Below are 24581 nucleotides of genomic sequence, written 5' to 3'. Positions count from 1 at the left end.
GGGCTCCAGTTCACCAACCGTGAAATCGTGACCTGAGCTGAAATCAAGAGTTGGACACTTAACCAACTAAGCCACCCAGGTGCCCCCAAAATGTGCCTGTTTTTAAACACAGAGCCTTTAAAGAGGTGAGTAAGTTAAAATGAGGCTGTTGGGGTGAGTCCTAATCCAGTCTGACTGGTGTCTTTATAAGGAGAGGACATTTGGGTGCATAGACACCAGGGATCCCTTCCCACAAACGAAAGATCACGTGAAGATACAGTGAGAAGGTGGCCATGTGTAAGCCAAGGAGAGAAGCCTCAGAAGCAACCAATCCTGCTGACACCTTGACTTTAGAATGATACATTGTGATAAGGCAAATTTCTGTTGTTCAAACCACCTAGGACTGTAGTATTTTGTTGGGGCGGGCCCAACAAACTAATACAGATATTAACTGTTCAAAAAGAACTAGTATCTTCAATGGGCACAGGGTCCCTATTCTGAGGTGCTCATGTTCAAATAGGAGAAACATTAACTTTTAATACAATGCAGTAGGATAAATGCTATGGTGGAACCATGTAAAGAGTACTATGGGAGTCCAGAGGAGGGGAACCTAACTGGCTGTGGAGAGGGAGACGATGGTAACTCCAACAGGGAGAGTTTAGAAAACCTAACCTATGGGTGAGATGTCATCTTCATGTTGAAGGAAGAGTAGGGGATAATAACCATCCTAATTACTGGCCTCTCTGCTGACCCTCTGTGTTTGGTTGTCATATGGAACATTGGTCCTATATAAAAATTTCAAGGGTCAGTAAAATCTCAACAAACACACAGACACAAAATGGAAAATGGGAATACTGATGTAGTATTGTCCAATGTTGTTTTACTTAAAAAAAAAAAAAAAAAAAAGACATGCAATCTACCATTCTCACTGTATCGAAGGCATTTTAACATAAAAAATAGAAAGGACGTTATCTCATAATAAAAAAACAATCCTTTAAATTAAATGCATTTAGCTTTAAATTACTTCCACAGGCCTTAGCTTTTGCACTGCACACAAACTGGTAGCCTTAGACCAGCATTTCATGGCCACTAGGGTTTCAATGCCACTTTTATCAGTCAGCTTATGAGCATAGTATTTGATTTCTTTGTATGGCAAAAACTCCTGGTTTTTCTCTGCCTATATTTTCCTTCTTCCATAAAAATAGATGGATGGCTACTAGATACATGGCTACTCAGCTAGACTACGTCTTTATCCTCTTCAAAACTGGATATGATTATGTGGCTAAGTTTTAGCTAATGGGATGTAAGCTGAAGTAATGTGTTATTTCTGGGTCATCTCGATCTTAAAAGATAAGCCACTTGCCTTAGAATTCCTCTTTGCCTTTTCCATAGGTGGGAGCACTGAATGTGCCCACAACCTAACTTGGACCACAGGGATGAAGAGATTACCTCCGGGAACAGTGAAGCAACAATAAATGGAAGGAGGGTGGATCCTGGAGTGACTCTATGGAGTAGAGACTCCCTGCCAAGCTGAACTGCTCACCTTACTGTAACATGAGAAGGACGTGAACTTCCATGTTATTTAAGCTCCGCATGTAGATGTATATATACTTTTTGGCGTTTCATTTTGGGGACAGCTTGGTCTTTTCCCTAATAAGCTTTCTCTTGCTTTTACCATGATTATTTGCCTTTCAACTTCCCCTTCAGAAGTTTCACGCCACTCCTACGGCTCCTGCCCACAGAGGATATGTGAACAGCTAGGTTACCAGAGAAAGACCCTGACATAATACTCTCCTATCTAGGTGTGGAATTCCCCCAATGGAGAGGGCCAGTGACCTTCTTAGTTCTCTTGAGTAGTTTTTCCAGTTAAGTCTCCACCTTGTTCCCTTTGACCTACTTAGATGGCAGTTAAGGGAACCATTCCCAGGGTGGACTGGCTTACCAATCAATGAACCCAGCTCACCCTCAGGACTTTCCACTATGCCTATATCACTTCTCTTTTCTATCTACCGAACACTGCCTCTTTTACTTTCCAGAGAACTACATAACACACATTCTCTTTCAAATCATTGACATTTGCAACAAAGAGTTATTGAACAATTACTTCATAAGGTATAACAGAAAATGATGAAATAGGGAAAGTACCTGACTTTTCAGTCTACTTGGAAAAAACGGACTAAAAGGCAATTATAAGTTAAAGTGAAAAGTTGTAGAATTCAAATCAATATAGTATGGCATGGGAATACTTGAAGAAGCACCCAGCCCAGTGTTTGTGGGAGGGAGTGGTCAACAGTTTAGGTGCAGAGAAAGGTGAAGTAAATGTGTACACTGGCTGTATAAAACTATATGCCTGTTAAGAATAATGCCTAATTTTAAAACTTCAAATAACTTAGAGTACAGAAAGTAAAAAGTGAAAGTTCTTCCCACACACACTGGTTTTAATACCCACTGTGATTTGTTAATATTTGTTTGATGTGTCCTTCCCGATAAATAGATGTGAAAAGAGATATACCGATATATACCTATGAAGGGTTTTATTTTTCAAAAATCTAATCATAATATACACATTATTATGCAGCCTCATTTTTTTCCCCACATAATCTTCTTTATCATGTGCATATATTTACCTCATTTTAAAAATAGTTCAGACTTCCCTACTAATGATTCACTAACTTATTGTTCATAAATCTTTTTTTTGACATACAGGTTGTTTTCCATTTTTTTCCCTTGTCATAGTAGTATTTCAAGGAACATTTTATCCATTGAACTTAGAGATAACTATCAAGAGAAAAAAACTACAATCTGAAGATCCTATACCTGCCCAAAAAATCATATGCATAAGAGGAAAAAAAAATTTTTTTGTAAAGTATCAGAAATTTACCTTCTGCTTTTCTTTCTGGGGAATTTACTTGAGGATTCATTCTAGCAAAATCAAAATCAAAGTAAAACTGTATCTCAGGGGGATTTGAAGTGTATAAAACATGAATGAGTAATCAACCCGGTACAATTTAAAAGACCAGAATAGAGAATCAGAGCATGATTCCTGAATGAGGAACTTAAATATTATACATTTTTCTTAATGTTTATTTATTTTTGAGAGAGAGAGAGAGAGAGAGAGAGAGAGACAGAGGGTGAGCAGTGGAGGGATAGAGAGAGAGGGAGACACAGAATCTGAAGCAGGCTCCAGGCTCTGAGCTATCAGCACAGAGCCGGATGTGGGGCTCAAACCCACGAACTGTGAGATCATGACCTGAGCCAAAGTCGGACGCTTAACTGACTGAGGCACCCAGGCGCCCCTGGGAACTTAAATATTAGAAAGAAATTGATATTTCCCAAATTAAAATTTAGGCTTCTTTTGATTCCAAAAAAATCCTGAGAGGGGTCGGTTTTTGAATCATGACAGAATTTTCTAGAAAAATAAGTAAGAATGGTTAAAGAATGTCTGTAACAGAGAGGCTGGAGGCTGGTATTCGCCTTATCTGATCCTGAAGAATTATGAACATACAATTGTTAAAGCATTTTAAGTATTGAGAATTAGTAACTTAGAAATGATAACCTGGAACTAGAACTTATAAAATATAGAAAGATATTTTAAAGAAATCACAAACTCAAGGATAAGGAATTGTTTCTTTAATAATGTGGAGAAGAAACTTTTTAAAGACTATTTTATTAGAACTTTGCATCACAGCATACATACAGATAGATTAAAGAGTTAAAATTCGACCACAAGAAATTGGGGAAGGTATAGAAGAAAGTTCATATCATCCCTTCTTGAGGAAGGACTCCCTCAAGTAAAAGCTCAATGGAAGAAACCATAGGAAAAGATAACAGATTTGACCATATGAAAATAAACAGTTACTGTAGTACAAAAAGATTGAGATAGAAGGAAAAGGCAAATCACAAACCAGGAAAGATCTGTAAAACATGTACTGTAAACAAAACAGGGTTACTATCACTTGTCAAAACTCCAACGCTGGAGATTCAGTAGGTCTCGGTCTAGTCTGTGCCCAAACCTTCACGGATGGACATGTCTGAAGAAAAAAATACAAAACTACGTGCGGTGGTCTAACTCTAAATTTACTGTGAATTGCCTTCAAGTAAGAAATCGGTCCTGTTGTAAAATCGTAATACATTTCCCTAGTTCACTCACTGTCCCACATTCCCTGACGATGATTTCATATCCTCTTCCACACTTCAAACTTCCAGCATCTCCTCCCCATCTTCACTCTGAATGGATGATCTGGCTTATTTCACTCAGAAAGTAGTAGCAACCGGAAGAGGATTTCCATACGCTCACACCACCACGACGTTCCGCCCACTAGCATCTCCCCTAGTGCTAGAATCTTCCATGCTCCCATCAACCCTTTCACAGGGCCCCTCGCTCCCACCCCTTCTTACCTACTCAAGCACAAGAAGGTGTCTCCAGAAATTCCCTCTATCTACTGAATCATTCTCTTCAGCCCACAGTCATGGTATTATTTTTCATATATTAAAAAAAAAAAAAATCTCTTTTGTTCCACTTTCCCCTTAAGTTATTGGCCCCTTTCTCCCCTCTGCTCTGCAGTAATCCCCCTCAAAAGAGTTAGGCATCCTTGTTTTACCATTTCCAATTCCTTGACTTCCATTCTGTCTCGACTGGATCCATTCAAGCTTTCACCAGCTTCAGCGTAACCGCTCTTGTCAAGGTCAGCCAAGGTCAAGGTCAGACTTTCCTTTTTGCTGATCAACCCTCAGTTTTAGCTCACCTCATCTATCAGCTGCATTTGACACAACAATCACCACCTCTTCATGGAAACATTCGGTTCACCTGGCATCCGGGACACCGCTCTCCTTGCGGTGTTCTTCCTTCTCACAGTTTTTCATGTCTAACGTGGCCCTCTGGATCCTTCCACATCCCCCCAACTGTTCCACTTGGTAGTCTTCCCCTTTTCGGTGAGTGACGGCTTTCTTTCCAGTTGCTCAGACCAAAAGTCTGGAAGTCATATTTGATGCATCTCATTTTCTCAAACTCCGCTTACAACCAGAGAGTAAGCCTGTTGGCTCTATCTTCAAAATAGACCTAAATTCTTATCACATCTTACCAAGGTCACTGTTTCCATCCTGGGTGCAAGCCACAACATATCTCAAATGGATTTATACAATAATCTTTTAACTGTCTTTCCTGCTTCCACCCTTGCTCCTTTTATTTCTCTATAGTCAGAGTGATCCTGTTAAGTCTGATTAGCATATGGGTCATTGCTCAAAACATTCCAACAGATTCCTGTCTCAGGGTCAAAGTCCAAGTCCGCCTATATGATATGCCCCCTTCCCATCCTCATCTTTTACACGTTCTCCTTGCTCACTCTGCTTCAGTCACAGCAACCTGCTTACTGTTCCTGGAAAAAGCCAGGCAGCCTGAGCCTTTTCGATGGCTTCCTCTTCTTTTTATCTTTACTCAAATGTCACCTTTCCTGCCCACTCTCCCCAGTCATTCCTGCTCAATTCCCTCCCTTGCTTCATTTTCCAACTTAGCACTCATCACCCTCTAACATACTATATAACTTGATTTAGTCTATTGTTTCTGTCTACTCCCATTAGAATGTAAGCTCCATGAAGTCAGAGATTTTTGTATTAATTTTTGTTTTTAACTGATGCAGTCCCAGTGCTGGCACATAGTAGTTGTTCAATAAAGGTTTGTTGAATAAGTTAATAAACTATGTTTGATGAATATACAAAGGGCAAATGGGGGTATAAATCTCTTCAAAATTCCTAAAATGTCAATTGATAATACATGTCAGAAGTCTTCACTATACATTCAGTAATTTCATTTCTGGAAATTTATCTCAGTGCAGGACTGCTCAAGCTAGAGTAAAGGAAATGTGTTCCAGAGTATTAATAGGTATGTGGAAAAAAAGGAAAATATTTTGGAAAAAAGTCTCTTTTTACCTGCTGTGGTTTAGCATACAGTGATGCCTGAGTCCCACCTTTAGAGATCCTGATTTAATTGTTTTGGACTGGATGTCCCCCTTGTCATGATAATGATTATTACTGAGATCCATTAATTCATTAGGGGCTGTAGTGGTACTCTTGTTCACATTTCTGGGCCTGTATTTTTTTCATGTACAAAAAGAAGGGGTTAGAGTACATTATCTACATGTAAGCATTCTTCCAACCCAGACACTCCATGTTCACATGGAAAATACTCTTAATTAGGGGTGTGTATGGAAGCATTGGCTGTTTTTTCCAGGTTACTTATTGACATACGTGCCTGCTTGCATGCATGTGAAAGAAGAGAATGTGCGTGAGCTTTTTAATGCTCTATAGGTTGATTTTTTTTAAAAAAAAATACTTATTTTTGAGAGTGCGAGCGAGGGAGGGGCAGAGAATCTGAAGCAGGCTCCGTGCTGTCAGCCCAAAGCCCGACGTGGGGCTTGAGCCCACGAATTGTGAGATCATGACCTGTACTGAAGTTGGATGCTCAACTGACTGAGCCACCCAGGCACCCCATATAATGCTCTAAAATAAGAAGAGTATGCAGCTCTTGATCTTGGGGTTGTGAGTTCAAGCCCCACATTGGGTGTAGAGATTAAATAAATAAAAAAGAAAAAAGATTAAATGGTATAATGTTCTGCAATAAGAAAAGGCATTTATTTTTATTATCGGCAAACCAAGAGAATAAACATTCCATGAAGAGTCATCAAGCCCTCTACCCTAACACGTTCAGGCAGGATGTTAGGGGAACCTGTTACATGCTCCTTGTAAGGCCAACTAGAGTATGTTAAGGAATGCGATTCTGAAACCAGGAGAGTTGATTTTGAAAATTACCCCGGATTTATTTATTTTTACATATGTGTTAGTCTATGGGGGCTGCTTTAACAGAATACCATTGACTGGGTGGTTTATAAAAAACAAATTTATTTCACGCAGCTTTGGAGACTGGGGAGTCAAAGACCGAGGCACTGGCAGATTTGGTGTATGGTAAGGGCCTGCCTGTCTTTTTGCTGCATCCTCCCAATGGCATAAGGGCTGAAGGAACTTGCTGGGGTCTCTTCTATAAGGGCATCAATCCCATTCATGAGGGCTCTACCTTCTTACCTAATCATCTCTCAAGGGCCCTACCTCCACATTCCACGTTACATTGGGGATTAGATTTCAATACAGGAATTTGGGGTGTCATATGGGCACCTCCATCGGTGGCAACATAGGACAAAGGGAACACACCAGCAAGCAGTGCAAGTGACTCTTTTTGAGGCATCTAGACACACAGTATGAAAAAGAATTCTGATTCAACAGAGACCTTCTCATGTTCTTTGTATGTGTGATCTGTAGCATTTCCTACAATGTTCCTTTAAGTCTGAGGATTATGATACATACTCCAGTTAGACAAATCTCCCAATAAAGAAATGATTTTTTTTATGAATTCTGAGTTCAGTTGCCAGTAATATTTTGTTTTCTCAGCTGCATAAACAATAAATTCAGGCGGTTATTTAGATGTGTGGTGCACTTGAAAGAAACTTTTTAGAACACAGAAACCAAAGTTGTTCACGCTATCATTAAAAAGATAATCTAGCTCAGTTGAATTAACCTACTTAGGGATGCATTTCTTCCCAAGACGAACTACAAAGTTATTCCTCACAAGGGGACTTCACTGCCCCCACTGCAATCAGACATTAGGGATTAAATAATGTGTAATTTCACTTATCACTATGAACTACAAAGCCTTCAAAAAAAATCCAATTACCCACTTAGATAACCAAAGAAATGCACTTTTAAGGGCAGATAACCTGTTTTACAGATAAAGCTATTTCATGGAACAGTTTTAAATCGTAGCTCCATAAGTTACTATAAAATGACTTCCTGTGTATTATTAAATATATTATTAACTTCTTGTATATTAATTATTAAATAATATATTAATAAGTATAAAGTGCTTATAAGTATAAAATGCCTGGCACACAGCAAATGCTCAGTGTGTTAACATTACATATTGAAAATATTACTAAACATTACTTATGAGTCTTTTGGTTAAATCTTTTTAAGAAGAGTAGGAAAAGACCATTTCTTGCTGATCTTGCCAATTATATTGCAAAGCAGATTACCTCTGTAATATGAGAACACTGTAGTTCTTGTTAATTTTTTGTTAGTTTCACCACAGAAGATGTCTAATTTCAAACACTACTGGTCAGCTATTTTCCTTGGCCAGCTATTTTGATGTTGTAATAGTTTTGAATGGATGCATAATGCAACGAAAGTGAAAATGATTTTTGTGATCCCAGAAAGCAAAACACGTTAGTGAGCATGGGTGTGGGCGGTGGCAAAATTTACAGGAAAACCTTTATCAGTGAGGACCCAGATAACCAGAACCTTATGTACAGGATTCTGATGGATATCCTTCTGTATTGTACTGGATCTCACTAAACAATATCTTCTTTACACGGAATGGTGGTCTTGAGGTTCTGGCCATTAGCCTCTCACTATCTCATATGTTTATGTTTGGTCTCTGCAAATGAGGAGGGCCTGAGGAACAATAGTCTTAAAAGGAAAATCATGAAGTAATCTTGTGAAAGCAGTAAAGAATCAGCGGTATAATCATTATGACCTAACTGACTCCTCCTCAGTGACAAAGGATCTTTGTTTATTTCATTGAATTGTACATTAGGAAAGATTATCTGCGTGGCAACTGTTGTTTTTCAAGACAGCCCCTTTCTCTTTTTGTTAACCACCACTCTTGAGGAGTGATTGGGGTTCGTTGAAACCAACTGGTCTGGATTGAAGAGTTCCAGCACTGACCACACCATCTTGTTTCTCAGATGTCTTTAATTTTAGCGAATGAGAAAGCACTTGGTTGCCACTTCCTTTCTGAGAACAGCTGAGTTAGTCAGGGAAGGAAGTACATGTTTGGGCTGAGTTCTCTCCAGTGGGGTAAGGGCGGGGCTGGGCTGAGGAGCATCAGCTTCTGCTTTTGTGGGGCTTGGTTTCCTAACTGGTTCCTCTTTATCAGTGTCAATAAAATTAGTCTGAGCAGCTCTACTTAATCCCCTTTCTGGGCACAAATGACTGAGGCTGCAAGGAGTGGCTAATTTGCTTTGTCCAAACTCTCGGCTACACGGTGCCCAACATTCTTAATTGGTTTCCTATCTATTGTTAATCTTTGAAAGATCATGTCCACCTTTTTTTTTAAAAAAAAAAAAAAAAAGTCTGATTTAAATATTACTTCTGTGAGAACGTTTTTGCCTGTGTTGAAGAACATACCTTTGAGTAAAATCTAAATGAAGCATCAAGTCCCGCTAGATTAATCTTGGTGGAATCAGAGCTTCTGATCTGAAGTGATGGTAGTCCTTGGGAGCCCTGAGGATGGATGTGGTTCTGCCATTACATGTTTCATCATTTGTTTTATTTGATGTTGAAATCATACCTATGAGATTATTTCACACCACTTTCTAGCATTACACCCGTGTCTTTGGCTCTCCTGGCCTTATTTGTCCATGTGATGGGAGCTTCTGCTTCCTTAAGAATGTCTTGTTTCTCCTATTAATCTGATCATTCTGAAACTCTTCTCGGGCTGTAATATATCTATGCCACTTCCTCGCAGATGTTTGGGAAGTGGGAGTTGATCTAAAAATATTAAGTAAGAATCAAGGAAAAATTAAGGCTTCTGCCCTGCAAATTCTGACTCTTCTCAACATTTCTGTCACCATCACAAATAGTTAAGGAGATGATTCTTTAAAGCCCTACAGATGCATCGTACTACTAAAATGTTTAATTCTACCGCTGTAATTTAAGTCTAAAAATTACCTTTAAGCTGGAGGGCTCTGGAGTCAAGATTGCTTAGATTCAAAACTGAGTCTGGCCATTCTCTAGCTATGTGGTCTCTGGTGAGTTTCATCATCTGTAAATTGGGGATAAAAGTTAGCAGTCACCACATAGGATTGATGGAAGGATTAAGCAATCACAGTTTAAGCTACTCTTGTTCTTCTCTTCTTTATTATTTTTTTCATGTTTATTTTTGAGATAGCAGGTGAGTGCACGTGTGTGTGCTTGCGGAGGGGTAGAGAGAGAGGGAGACTGAGGATCTGAAGCCAGTTCTGCAGGGACAGCAGAGATCCTGATGTGGGACTTGAACTCACAAACCTGTGAGATTATGACCTGTGCAAAAGTGGGATGTTTAACTGACTGGGCCACTCAGGCGCCCCTTCTCTTCTTTAATAATAAAAAATAAGTGGGGGAAATAGTATTGAGTATCTACTATTTACTAGGCACTGGTTAGACTATTTGTGATCCTACGTAATTCCCTGAGGCCAGCTTCATCTTTCAGATTTTAAATTATGACTAGAAAGCTTAATCAATTTTCCCAAAGGTCACACAGTTAAGGAGTTGGAGCCCAGGTTTGTTTCTAAAGCACATGCCTCTCCACTATGTAGGGCAAAGAGGTAAAGAAAACTTTATTCATTTTTTTCCAGGTTATAATTTCTCAGGGTTTCTAACTGCTGTTACAGGATGTATAAAAACAAATGCATAACTTGATAGGACATGAAAAGGCACAGAGGAAACTTAAATGCACGTTACTAAGTGAAAGAAGCCAATCTGAAAGGGTCACGCACTATATGTTGCCAACCATATGACATTCTGGAAAAGCCAAGACTGGGGAGACAGTAAAAAGATCAGTGGTTGCTGGGGGAGAGGGAGGGATGAGTAAGTGGCACACAGATTCTGAGGGCAGTGAAACTACACCGTATGATGCTGTCATGGTGACTACAAGTTATCACACATTTGTCCAAACCCATAAAACATCAAACACCAAGAGTGGGCCTAAGGTTAACTATAAACTTTGGGGGATAGTGATGTGTTAATGTAGGTTCATCAACTATCACAAATGTACCACTCCACTGGGGAACATGAAAATGGGAGAGGACAAGCATGCATGGGAGTAGGGGATATATGTGAAATCTCTATACTCTCCTTTAAATTTTGCTGTGAATCTAAAACTTCCCTAAAAATAAGTCCATTAAAAAAAAAAAAAGCATAGAGAAGAAAAGCAAAGTGACAAGGGGTGACATGTAAGAGGGGAAGGGGAAGGAAAAGTAAGAAACTTGCAAAGGAATTTAACTACTTATCTGCCTACTATTACAGTGCCAAGGTGCCAAGACCAGGTCAGATGATTGGTGTTCAAGTCTTGCTTGCTCACAAGTTGCTGGGTGACTTTCAACAAAATATCTCACCCTTCCGGACCTCAATTTACATATGCTTAAAAAGAGGCGGTCGAATTAATCTTCAGTTCCCTTTTGGTACTAAAATTCCAGCATTGTAGCTAAAGACCCATCCCTGCCTATTTTGTTTTTTTTTTCCTTCCACCCAACTAGTTACCCTGGCCTAAACCTGGACTCAACTGCACACTTTTTTTTTTTTTTAACGTACCCACTGGGTCCTAACACAGCAACTGCTCCTTGTGACCACGGGACTAAATGGCCGGGGCGGACGTCTGAACTCTGAGCGAGAGCAAAAATACCCTGAAGTTGGACAGCGAGCACTAGAAACCGCCACTGGGAAAATTGCAGGGCAAAGCGGACGCGGCGCAGCGATGGCGGAAGCAGGAACGGGCGGGGCGGGGCCGAGAGCCTATTGGAAGGCTGAGAGGGCGGGGCCCAGGCTGACAGCCGGGGAGGAAAGAGGGAGGCTGCGCGGACGATGCCGGACGGTTCCGGACCCCTCGCTTCTCTTCCTACGAGCCCGGAGGGCCGGGCGACGGGCGTGCCGACGCTACGTGACGTCATAAGGGGCGTGGCGGCCGGGGTTGGGGTCCAGCCTGCGCGCGGGTGCGTTCGGCAGTCGCTGTTTGGGACGCTGAGTGCGCGGTTGCTAGGTCTCCGCTCCGGGTTCGCTGTCACAGTCTGTCTCTTCTCGAAGCCTGGAACAGACTGGGCGCGCGCCCGCGTGTGGTGTGTGTGTGTTTGTGTGTGCTGTGACTGTGAGGGGTACTCAGGGCAGAGACGTCCCCTCGCTGCCTTTTTTTTTTTTTTTGCCTTTTTACCCAAAGGAGGCGGTTCGCACGCTTGCCTTCCTGTCGCCCCGTTGGGAGCGGGGTTTGCGTGTGGACTAGTTCATCTTTTTTTTCTTTTTTAAACTTGTGAGCCCGGTTTTTTCCTTCCTTTTTTTGGACTCAGTGCCGTCTGGGCTGGTTTCCGTGATCCCTGACTAACCGCTTTCTGCCCGTTCTCTCGCCACCCCCGCCCAGAGTCTCCCCTGCGCCCTCGCCCTTGCCCGGGAGGGTGGGAAGCTTTGTCCCACTCCCTGCCCACACGCGTCTCCGCAGCCGTAGCCGCACCTGCCTCAATATGAATGGGGTCAGCGACCCACCTCTTTTTATAAAAGATATTAAGCCCGGACTGAAAAACTTAAATGTCGTCTTTATTGTCCTGGAGATAGGTAAGTGGGGTCTGCAGCCCACCCCTCCGCCCCCTTGCGTTCTGGGGCAAGAGGGAAGGGCGCCGCCGCTGCTAGCCGGGGGCTCCCCTCCTCCTCTCCTCCGTTCCCCCTCCCCTCCCCCCATCCACGTGGCCCTGGTGGCCCCCGCCGGGGCTCGGATCCAACCTGCAGCGAAAACCCGGGACTCGACCTCTTCCCACCTTTCCACTGCGTTTTGATCCCGGAGGAGGAGTTAGATCCTTTCTGGAAGTCCTCATCTAATACACCCCTTCCCCCCTTGTGATTTTTAAATCTTCACAGGACGCGTGACCAAAACCAAAGACGGCCATGAAGTGAGATCATGCAAAGTAGCAGATAAAACGGGCAGCATCACTATTTCCGTGTGGGATGAAATCGGAGGTCTTATACAGCCAGGGGATATTATTCGGTTGACCAGAGGGTAGGTGTGCACAAAATGGGGAGGAGGGAGAATGCTTCCAAAATAGCAGTCTGCCGAATCATTGCCTGATGGGGGATCTTGGCAAGTTCTGGAGTTCCATTCTTTTCTGTGGGCCTCCAAGCAGTTTTGAGCCCCTTGGATGTTAACTTTAGATAGTGGACAGAGTTGGGATGTAATACCCTCGCCAGTAAAAGTGTTCAGTTTCACCAGGGAATCTAACCCACTCCCCGCTCAGTTTACAGGTTAAGTAGATTTTTAAATACTCTTCGGGGATTATTGAGTATTTTTAGTAGATTGATAAAATTAATATAGTCAATACTTTTCTCCCCCCACAAATTATTGAATACAGTTGTCAGCTCTTTTCCAACCTTTCCCCCTTTTTAGTGACTTTTGAAATCCTGCCTATATTTTATTTAGACAGTGAGGACATAAGATTGTAGTTGAACAGTTTAGCAGTTTTTGTGGTGTGTCAAATTTGTACTCGGATGTAAATATTAAGAGGGGAAGTTGACAGTATCTGGAAGGCACATTCTGGAGAGTAATTTCCTGTGCCTATTGCTGTAAGGTCAGCATAGTACAAAAACCAGAATGATATGCAGGAAATGTTTGGCAGAAAGAGGTCTCTGCTACCTCCATCCAAAAGATTCAGTTGGCTGATTGGCCTTCAAAAATAATTTAGCACACCTTTTTTTGTCTGTTTTTTGATTGGCAATTATTCTGCCTCTAAAAATTTACCAGGTATTTAAATTAGGAAGGTATAAGGTCAGAAAAGGGTCTTGAAATGGATTTTGGACGTTCTGTGGTCAGTAGAATTAGAATTTATTTGTCACAACTATAAGAAAAGTGGGCGGAGATTGATGTTGGCAAAGTAAATAGAGTCTCAGAGAAGGGTTGGATCACCCTGAATGGAGGAGGTTAGAGCCCTTTGATAATATCTTCCAGGCCTTACAACATCTTCAGGAAGTGAGGCAGAATATCATCAAAGAAGGAAGTGAGAGTCAGAACGTAGACATTTTATTCTCATACAGTGACTCATTAGGACACTAATCGTGTCTTTTAAATTTCCATATCTGTAGCTTACACAAAAGAATTCCTGCCTGTGAGGGTGTGGTGAGGATTAGCATAATTAAAGTTTTTTTGGCTGCCAAAGTATTTCTCATCCAGTGATTAAAAGTATCTTATACAGTGTAAACAGCATCCCATTTCAGATATTTCATATTTTGTAGTCACGGAAAACACATAGATGTGGCCCTCAAAAAATTTGTGGAAAAACTAAATTCAGTATCTGTATAGTATTTATACAGGAATTGCAAGGAATATAATTTAAAGGAAAATTCAAAACTAAAGAAACTCCACTGTTTCCTAACTACAGTGTGACCTTGAGGCTAATACACTTCTTTAACTTCGTCTTCTGTAAAACGGAAATATTTATACTTTACTTACTAAAATAACATATCCAGCGGAGTCTGGCCTGTTTATTATAAGGCCCTTAAATTCAGGTTGTATCTAAGAAAAGTAGTTTTCGAGGAAAGGCGTACATCTAAATAATGGTAATTTGAATATTCATAGGTTTATCAGGACACCCTGCTAATGTTGATCTCATTCCCGAAACACAAGTGCCAGTTAAATGTTTACTTGTAGTAACTTCCAATTTTTTCTCAATATGCATTAACTTTTACGCTACCAAGGTGAAATATTAGTGCACTGTCTCTTCCAAGTCACTTTTTGTATAGTGTGAGTGTGCTGGAGTCTGTAATAAATACGTCCTTACTAAAGAGGAATATATAGTATGGAACTAGTAAGTATTTATTAACCTATATTAAAAGAGGAACCGTCACTATACTTAAACAACATTTAGTTATAATTCACCCTTCTAAGTCATAAGGTTACCATTGTAGTTGTATGGAGAACAACTGAAAACCAAACCTTGGACTGATTTTATAATGTTTAATTTACATTTCTATTAGATTTGTGTGTAGGAATATTTAATGATGCTGTGTGCATTCAAAGTTGATCAGAATAAATAATCTGTTCAGCCAAGCTGATGCTAAAAATTGCAGATTTGGAAAGGCAGATAGGTGAGAGATTGGGTTTTGTTTTTTTTAAGGTCCTTGATTAAATTTTACTAAATTTTCGGTAGCTTATCTACCCTATGTGTTTTAAGGAGGCAGAGGAAAAACTATTCTATTAATTTCTGAGTAGACCAAGTAAATGAGTGTAAAAGTAAACACTTGGTGTTGATTTTTATAAATTCTGTGATTGAAAAATAATTTCTGCTTAAATCTCTACAGTTGAAAGTTCTTTTGTTAATTGGCTAAAGATGTGATCTTTGGAGTAGAACAATGCTTATTACCTTGCAAAAAAGACTTTCAACTCTCTAAGGGTAGTTATAGGTAAGACAATTATGTCAGAATTTGGCAGTTGTTTTTCGTTGTATTCCTTTGTAAGTAACAATCAAAATGAGATGAATTGTATTTGATTTATTACCGTAAACACAGAGTTTGATCTCCACCTAACCCTAATGCAAAAAAAACCAAAGGATAAAGTTTTACTTAAGTAGAAGGACGTACACGTGTTTCTATAGAACTGATGTTTCTTTTTTGTCTAGGTATGCCTCCATGTGGAAAGGGTGTTTGACACTTTATACTGGAAGGGGTGGAGAACTTCAAAAAATTGGGGAGTAAGTATTAAAATGCATTTCCTATAATTGAATAAATTGCATAAAATATCTACAGAGTAACTGGTAGGTATTAACCATAATAAATTTCTCTTGGCTTTTCTTGACTGGTATACTGAATGCCTTCAACAGCAGACTGTAGAAACCACTTTACACGTATGTACCAGTTTAATAGCCATCTATTCTGTTTCGTGTGGTTGAGAATGTCCATTTTCCCCAGCAAAGAGAATCCAGTTGCACTTGAGACGAGCTCCACTGGGGCCATTTCTGTAGGCTTTGGGAATGTGCAGCTTTCAGGTGTCACAGTGCCATTTGAAGTAAGTTCTGTCTTCTAGGGAATTGCCAAATAAGAAGCTAGGTAAGAAGCTAGGTTTCAGGCCATAAATTTATCTCTTTTCATTTATGGGTGAATTGTACTCGTGATAAAAGGACTTACAGCGATGACAATTGAAGTCCTGTATTTATCCACAGTCTAGGTACCGTACAGGCAGCCACAATGCGAGCTTCCATACACTACTACCCTCGTAATCTCCACCCTGACTTGGAGGAACCATCCTCTCTAGGGGTGTAAAGGTAATTCAGCCTAGACATTTGGGATGTATTCATAAAGTATTGTGTTAGCAATGAGCCAGATCATTAGTCCATTCTGTTTGGTTAATGCTTAGATATCTACTTAATGCCCATCACATTGGAGGATATTTTTAAAGAGAAGCCACACGTGGCACTGAAAAAAGGGTTGTGGGGGAGATACTCTTCCACACTACAGGGATAAGATTCTTTGTTTGGAAAAGATAAAGCAATGTTGCTGGCTTTTAAAGATCAGAAACAACATTTTGCTTTTGCTGGGAGAAAAATTAGAATTCACTTATGTTTTTAGAATAGTATTAGAGCAACATGTTATTGAAAGCTCTTAGCATCGTTGTTATCAACGGATTTAGGATCTTGTCCTGACCTTCATGTGTACAGAAATATTTATAATAATAGAGGTCACTTAAGTGAAGAACCACTGGAGGTCAATCGGTTCTTAGTGACTGACAAGGTCAGTCTAGGATTTGCCAAAATTGATTTTAACTTCTTATTTATGGGGTGAGGAGCTAAGTAAATGCTTATGTGTAATGTTAATATATGCCATAGTCGACCTACAAGAAGCATTGGGATAAACTTGTCTTTATAGCCACTTGTCTTTATTCATACCTGCACATTCCACTCTTAACCGTGAATGATTATCTTTGCAGATTCACAGTGATTGGTCAAAAGAGGGACTGGATGAGAGTGTGTGAATGGATCAGTGCAAATCCATCACCACTGCTGGAAAAACCACTCTGGAACCCTAAACATGGTTCAGTGGCATCAGCCTATATGGAAAAACAGCACAAAGATGTGTTTCTGTGTCTTTGATCTTTGACATGATTTATTTTTTGCAGTACAGAATTAAAATAAAAAATAGAGTGTTTTATACATGTAGGCAGTTGGATATTTTCAGCTACTTGGTTTTATGGAACAAAATAGCATTTTGGAAGTTTTTGTTGTATAAGTAGTTAGCATGTTGCTTTTTGGTTAATTCATTTGACACCTAAATTCTTCTTTCCTATCAGTTATGCATGTTCTATGAAGAAAGGTTGATTATTTTAGAAGTCATTTAACTTTGTGCTTTATTTTCTTTCAGATTTTGTATGGTTTATTCAGAAGTGCCAAATTTCAGTGAACCCAACCCAGATTATCGAGGACAACAGAGCAGAGGGGTAATTAATCCACACGTATAGTCTATTTTTATGGTTAGGCTAATTTCGACTGGGTACTCTAATTCTGTGACTAGGTGTCCAACCCTGTCGTACCCAGGGTATAATGAAGACAGTTGAAAAAAAAATCTTCTTAAAGTATTTTTATTCTCTATGTTTTGTGAGTCTGTATATGTATCTTTAGTATCATGTATTAAATATATATGCCATTTAGTACTTTGAGGAGTAGGGAGTAATGTCAGGAAAATACAGTGAGATGTAACAGGAGCTATGAAAGATTTGGGAAATATTCCTGAATGTTAACATTGAATGGACTTGGGTAGATCTTTAAAAAAATTTATTAAAAAAAAACAAAAACAAAAAAGCTTTAACAATTAAAGAGTGGATACAACATGTTATTATAATAATTTTTTAATAGATTTTCAACTGGTTAAATTAAAAACATATTTTTTAGGCACAAAATGAACAGAAGAATAATTCCATGAATAATAATATGGGTACAGGTACATTTGGACCAGTGGGTAAGATTTTTTTTTTTTCGTATTTGTGATCAGATGTTAAGAATTAAGAGACTGTATCCTGTGAAAGGTTTAGAAGAAAATTGTCTTTAGGCGCAGATTAGCACTAAAAGGGAAGTGCTGGTTAACAGGGAATTCCTAAATAACTGATTGTCTAGATAGCAGATACCTTCTTCAGCTAATTTATTGAGCACATTTTTAAAAAATGTTTCTACACACATATTTATTTGTGTAATTTAAATTCCAGTGTAGTTAACATACAGTGTTACGTTAGTTTCAGGTGTACAGTGTAGTGATTCAGCAATTCCATGTGTGCTCAGTGCTCATGAAGATAGTGTACTCCTAATCCCCTCTATTCCGCCCATCCCCCCACCCACCTCCAGAGCACATTCTATATTTAAACAGTGGCTAATAACAAGAAATCTGTTTTGGTGATGCATAAGATGTTTTTCCATCGATTTTTTTTTTTTTTTTTTAAACAAAATTTCTGTGATCTAGTGGTTATTTAATAGATGCAGAATTACTGGTCATTTTGGCACACCAAAAGCCTTTTTTCTTTAGACTAATAGCTCGACCTTAATTTTTCACATGCTGATAGCTGCCTCTTTAAAAGAATCGCCTTTACAAAGACCTCAAATACTCTCAAATGTCCTGTTAATGGTGCTTACAGCTGTGTTAAAGGCCTTTTGAAGTTTTTATTCTTAAATAACTGAGGAAAAGTCTTTGGGATTGGAGTTTGTTAGGGTGGCTGAAGTTTTATTTGACCTGGGGCTGCGTGTTTTGGCACAGCTGGTGATCATCACATTGTGGGAAACCTTGCTGTCTTTTCTTTGCAAAGTTAGAATTACGCTGTTCTTTTGAAGTATTATTAACCGTGTTTGAACCTAATGCCAGTGTTCATACACCATTTTCCCCTTTGTTTTTTTTTTCTTTTTCCCTTACAATGTAGGCAGCGTATTACCTTTGCTTTTGTACTCTACTAATTTTTCATTCTATTGCCCAATCATCTATTTCTGTCTCCCTGCTGATCAGCATCAAGTGAATGTATTTACAGTAATCATACATCTGGAAAAACCTAGAGCCCACATTGAGTTTTTTCCAGTAGTTTAACAATAAAGGCCTTTGTTTTCTCTAATACTACTTGTTAGCATTAATAGTGTGTGTTAGGACTTCAGATAGGTGTACTTCTGTAGATCTAGGTCAGTGTCTGAAAATGATGATGAACTTTTATATTTTCTTTTAGGAAATGGGGTTCAAACTGGCCCGGAATCAAGGGGATGCCAATTTTCATATGCTGGTAGAAGCAATGGCCGGGGACCTACAAATCCACAGCTACAAGGAACGGCTAATAATCAAACAGTCGTGACCACAATAAGTAATGGCAGGGACCCTCGGAGAGCCTTTAAAAGATGACCTATGCCAAATACTCACATGTAGTTTTTAAACTACATGCCCTACTTGAACACTTACTGCACTTTTATTTATCGTTAACTGTGAAAACTATGTCCTTTATCGGTTTCCTTTTCTGTTTTTGGTTTGGTAACAAGAGTGGTTTGTTTTTATAGCAAAACTGTTAAGCTGCTCAAGTCTCCTGTTGAAGAATTTGAAGAATGGGAACACTCTGAAAAGTAGGGGCATTTATTTTTAGAGCCAGAAGATCTATGGTTATCCTCTAAAAAGCCTGCACCCATTTCGTGGGTGAGTTACTTAAGACATCAGCATCATAGCCTCTATGAGTCTATCTTCTGTATACATTTTGTAATATTTAAAATAAGGCTTAGTGGGAGATGTTCTTTTGTCTTAAATTCAGGTATTGCCAACTGAAGCAATAACCACTAAAAAAAACGCAAAAACTCAGTCAATGCTAATAGCAATTTTTAAGTTGGGACTCTAGGAATGATTGATGTCTTCACTGAGTGACTGCCATTAAGGTTTTCCAAGGACTGAACCATTCTAAACTCTTGTTTTATTACCAAAAAATATATTCTTTGTCAGAATTACAGAATAGAATGGGAACTGTATTATAACAAGTAATTTTTATAAGAAAGCTGCATTTATTTTAGGGTAGTCCTATTAATATTTGTTATCTACTTTGCGCATTACACTGAAGGAAAATTTAAAACTTGAGGCCTTGAATATTTATTTTTTGAAACTACCATGTCAAATATTAACATGTAATTTGAGGGAGTTATAAAGTCATAATAAATGTTGATTTAATTATTAAAAATTGTGGTGGATAGACATTAGAATGAAGGCAATTCAAATTGAATTCGTGTAGAAATATGCAGTCTTAAGTCAGAGAGTCCTAAGTACTTACAGAAACTCATCCTGGAGTGAAAATCCTAGGGACTTGCCTTCTTTGAAGAGTGTATGTATGTGTGTGTTGTCAGAGTTTCTGAACACAATTCACAAAGCCTTATCAGCAAAAGTTAAATGGCTCTCTCTCTCTCAAGTGAATACAGCTTTATTCAGAAATGTAAAGGTAGAATTTATTTATGTGTTTTAAGTGGTCCCCAGTTCCACTTTTTACTGTAGAGTGGATAACTGGTAAATTTTTCTGTTGTTAGAATTCAGTTCTTCAGTACTATCTCTTGAATAAAACGTGCATTAATGTTAACAGACCTACCTTATTTTTGCTCTTTGAATGATTTACAATGGAGAGCCAGCACATTTTACCGTAGTTGTAATGGTTGCTTCAGCCTGGCGACTGCTTAGCTCTGTATTTGTCACTGTCTTTTTTCCCCTACCTAAGTCACAAAATAGACTCTGTTTTATTAAGAACTCCATAGCCTTTGAGTATAAAAGTTGGTGCCAGAATATTCATGAACCCTAATTCAGTGTATCTAACGATTTCATTACACGCTGCATATTAGGCACTGTGGAGAGTGTTAGAGGTGGATGATGACTAATCTCAAGGAACTTATTTATGGTTCATAGTACTTCAGTAACTGGGGTTTATGTATGCTAGAAGTTTTTCCTTAATCTACTCATGATTGTAGCTAATTTGGCTTTGTGACTAATATTTACCTAAGATGTTCACAAAATTACAAACGCTTGAAGTAAAAAAAAATACTAAAATACTAAAAAGACCTTTTTTAAAATCTAAGTAGCGGTAGGAGCGATAATACTGTAAGCTGTTTATGGGAGAATATAGTGTTAAAGATGATTTTAAAAGGAAGAATTTTGGAGTTTCTGAAAAGTAAACTCTCAGGTTGAGCTCATTGCTGGGCTTCCAATCCCAGCCCTGTTGTCTCCTCACCTATGATGGTAGGCAAATTATGGCACTTAAAACCTGCGAGCCTTAAGTTCCACAACTTGAAAAAACAAGTAAGTAATATCATCCCTTTATAGAGTTATGGAGGATTTTCCATGTAAGTGATCAGAATCATTTCTGGCTACAATAGGCAGTCAAATGTTTGTCCTCTAATCATACCTCAAGAATAGAAAAAAATGCAGCATTAGGTGTGGAAATACTGTTACCCTTTAACATGGATATTAAATAGAGAAAGATCTAAGCTTTTACTTTTGTAACTGACATTTGCCTCAGTAATTTAATCTTGTTGTTCTGTGTTCTTTATCATTTATTAACAAATCTCTTTTTTCTTAAGGGAAGCCTTCAAAACCCAAGTGAATTACAATCCATAATGAATATTTGCCCTACCAGTCTGCTTGGACGGTACTCATCAAGAAGAGGAAGAAAGTTTTCTACCTTCCTCTTTCCTGGTGCTTTCACCTGTGAATTTTTAAATGTTTAAACACCTACCGAAAACAAAAATCATTTAGTATAGCAATACACGCTGCTAGGATTGGGTCCCATTTCATTTTGGCAGAACAGTTCTGAAGAGGTTTGAAGTGTCATCGGCCAGCTGGCCCCTCCTCTCTGGGCCAGTATTGGGTTGTTACTACGATCCAGAAGTTCGTAAGGCCAGAAGATGATGGGTAATAGTGAAGGGTGCAGTGTGCTTTCCCCTAGGCATTTACACAGGATTTCCTTTTTTATTACCAGCTCTTGCTTTGTTCCTGTAGTTTTAGGAATCTGCTTTAGCTTTGAGGACAGTTTAATTTGATGCCCTGAGTATTTGTAGCACTGAGTACTTGCCACTCATATTTTGATCATTTAACATTTTGAAAGAATGTTTAATTTGCTGGGTTGAGTAATATAATGCCAAAGGGATGATGCTGAAAACAAACAGATGGGAGGTTAGTAAAAAAGAATCTTTAGAGTAGAGGTAGCTGGTTAACTAGTCCTGAAAAGTTTTCTCAGAGGTACAGATTGACTGTTCTACATCAGTGTGAAGACACAACGGCAGTTTTAAGTTTATATAGATCTGGAGTTTCAGTTACTGAAATGACTTCCCTTTTCTGTTAGAAAGTGATTACTGTTTGCTCCAAGCAAATTTAGGCTGCTGTGACTCTTAAGACCCTTTTCTCTAATGTATTTGAGAGGGTCTAGAGACAACAAACCTTGAAAACCATGGAAAAGGCAGTATCAACATGGAGCACTTGCCCCCCTTTCCTATCTGATGAGTCTTTACGTTTCTGATAGAAAAGAGGGTGACGGTTCTCTGGTAGGGGTTGGTTGTATGACGGGTAAAAGCAGATGTTCTTGGCTGTGGTGGAAACCAGGTTTCAGCCAATGATTAAATGTCAGGGTAATTAAAACACTCCCACATTTCGCAAAGGAGTCCTAATGATTAACAGTTAAGGTATGCTTCTGAGGAAATCTGATTGTGACCTTTGGAAAACAGCACTGCCATGAATGGTATGTTGTTAGGTCCTCAGGGAGAAGCTTAGGAAAAACATTTTGCTTTCCAGGTGTATTCAACTTTTCTCCCAATTCCTGGAAGTTTGTTTTATTAGGCACACACCAGACTTTTGTTCAAATATTGTGACCAGATTACTCCAGGTTTCTGAGCTGAAAGTGTCTAATGATGTTTCTCAAAGCACAGATCACAAAGTAAGAAACAGACTAGAGAAAACCAAGTCCGACTGTTCCTAATAAGCCATTTATTTAGTACTTTTCACACTAAGAACATTCAACCCAAAGATGTTTTTAAGGGCTGTTTACCAGTATGAGGTAACTGGTATGATGCAGTAAAATGAGCATTTTAACAAGTTTGACTGGTAGACACTTCAGCCTTTTGAGAGGCCTCGGTAGGTAACCCACAACTGCAGTGTGACTCCCCAAGTTTTAGGACCACGCCAACCCAAAGCTTGGAGACTAGCTATTGAACTGCGAATAGACCCCACAGTCCTCACTATCACGTGTGCTTACTGACAACCTCAACGTAAGGAGTTGGCCTGGCTTTAGAAACCGGTTCTTTACCATTTTCAGCCAAGAAATTTTGTTTTACTCCAGCAAAATCTTTTGCACGTAGAGTTAGTTCAGTGTCTTGTCCATATGTTGACTGTATGTTGAGTAAAACTGAAGCAATGGTTTATAAGCCAGTTGTAGGAGATTTTCCCCAGGAACTTGTTAGGACTAGGAATTGGTTCCCTGCTGGACCAGAAGGGGACTTTGTAAGTGTAGGTCTGGTAGAGCAGCACTTGAGATAATGACCCTGAAGATTTTTGTGTCTTGCCCTTGACATTTCCCCCAATACAGAAATAACTTTGCTTTGAAATGGCACATGCATATCTCCATACATCCTTAGTTTCATTTATTATTGTGAAGCTAGAATATACCAAAATTCTGGTTTGTAAAACATGGGAAAATTGTACTTAGAAGCATATGTCTCCAAAGCACAGAATTGATGGGTAAAGTAGGGTAGTCCCAAGCAGAGTAGGGTTTGAGTATGGCCTCTAGATGTGAGCATTGTTGAGTTTTGAATTAGGTTCAAATAGAACTATTCAAATTATGTCCATACTAAGATCAGATTATTTATAATGGAGTCACCTAGCTTCATTTGGGCCTAAAAGTAAAAAGCTTTTTCACCCTAGGTTTCTGTTGAATTTTTTACAAGTAGATTTTATTATTGCTTATCTCAGCAAAGTACATGTTTACAGTATCTTCTACCTTCCTCTTATCTCCCAGAGCATTCCTCAGCCCCCTACTTGATTATGTGGAGTGAGGCTGGCCAAAGTGAAAAGTAGGGTGGTTGAGGCATGGTAAACATTCCTAAAAATGCCCAGTAGATCCCACTACTTACAGGATGGCAGTCTTGTTCTGTACAAGGGCAGCTAAATATTTTCCACAAGTAACATGCAAGGCATTACTTGGTTGCTATGTGGGGCTAGTCTTGTTTCAGATACAACCCTAATAGAGTAAGATCTCTGACCTAGGTCCTGGGACTAAGGATAGAAAAGGAATAAAAAGAGTAGTCTGCACAACTAGTGCCATCTACTGGGTGGTTATAGTTTCTGTAGTTTAGGGATCTGGCTTAACACGTGGGGAAAAGGTTCCATTCCATTGGATAAGAATTTTTGTCATGGTCTGAGCATGATACAGAAGATCACTAGGGATTAGTTGGACTGTTTAATTTTAACGTATGAACTAGCAACACTGACATCAAGAGTAAATTCCTTTCAGTTAACCAGGTTTCTTAAACCCCAAACTGCCCCCCAAAGCCATAGAAAATACGGAAAAGTTTGCCAGATTTTCTGTTATTTGTCAGCAGGATGTAAAAATTATATATTGACAAACTATATATTGACTAGTGTAAACTGTTAAAAATACCCTTTGGTGGGTGGTGTTTTGGTAAAAACGGGCGAAGTAGAATATGAAAGTACCTTTCTTTGTAAAGTCCTGGCCCCATGACTACTGTTGTTCTTGTAGTTACGTTAGCTTTGCAGGACATAACCTATTTTAAATGTCAGTGACGATGTGC

General features: G+C 39.2%; 1 protein-coding gene across 3 annotated transcripts; it reads left to right on the top strand.

Annotated features, from left to right (window-relative positions):
• The first annotated feature begins 11655 nt into the window (after window positions 1-11655).
• On the top strand, window positions 11656-20371 carry NABP1 (nucleic acid binding protein 1). Of its 3 annotated transcripts, none has more exons than XM_019462692.2 (6): window positions 11656-11771; window positions 12682-12820; window positions 15429-15500; window positions 17164-17239; window positions 17691-17757; window positions 18998-20371. In XM_019462692.2, the coding sequence occupies exons 3-6, from the start codon at window positions 15439-15441 to the stop codon at window positions 19165-19167; spliced, it is 375 nt and encodes a 124-aa protein (XP_019318237.1). In that variant the 5' UTR covers window positions 11656-11771; window positions 12682-12820; window positions 15429-15438; the 3' UTR covers window positions 19168-20371. The 3 variants fall into 3 exon arrangements, with proteins under 3 accessions (XP_019318237.1, XP_019318216.1, XP_019318227.1); XM_019462671.2 differs by lacking the exon at window positions 11656-11771 and adding an exon at window positions 11778-12381; XM_019462682.2 differs by lacking the exon at window positions 11656-11771 and adding an exon at window positions 11790-11894.
• Window positions 20372-24581: the final 4210 nt, after the last annotated feature.

The sequence above is a fragment of the Panthera pardus genome, unplaced genomic scaffold (assembly GCF_024362965.1).
Source record: "Panthera pardus isolate Hobbes unplaced genomic scaffold, ASM2436296v1 HiC_scaffold_10, whole genome shotgun sequence".
NCBI lineage: Eukaryota > Metazoa > Chordata > Mammalia > Carnivora > Felidae > Panthera > Panthera pardus.
The sequence above is the reverse complement of the archived record's forward strand: the minus strand, read 5'-3'. Positions and strand labels throughout refer to the sequence as shown.

Coding starts and splice junctions, on each gene's coding strand:
- NABP1 (XM_019462671.2), top strand. CDS start 12,291: ATGAATGGGGTCAGCGACCCACCTCTTTTTATAAAAGATATTAAGCCC. Junction 12,821..15,428: donor ATTATTCGGTTGACCAGAGG/GTAGGTGTGCAC, acceptor TTTTTTGTCTAG/GTATGCCTCCATGTGGAAAG. Junction 15,501..17,163: donor GAACTTCAAAAAATTGGGGA/GTAAGTATTAAA, acceptor ATTTTCTTTCAG/ATTTTGTATGGTTTATTCAG.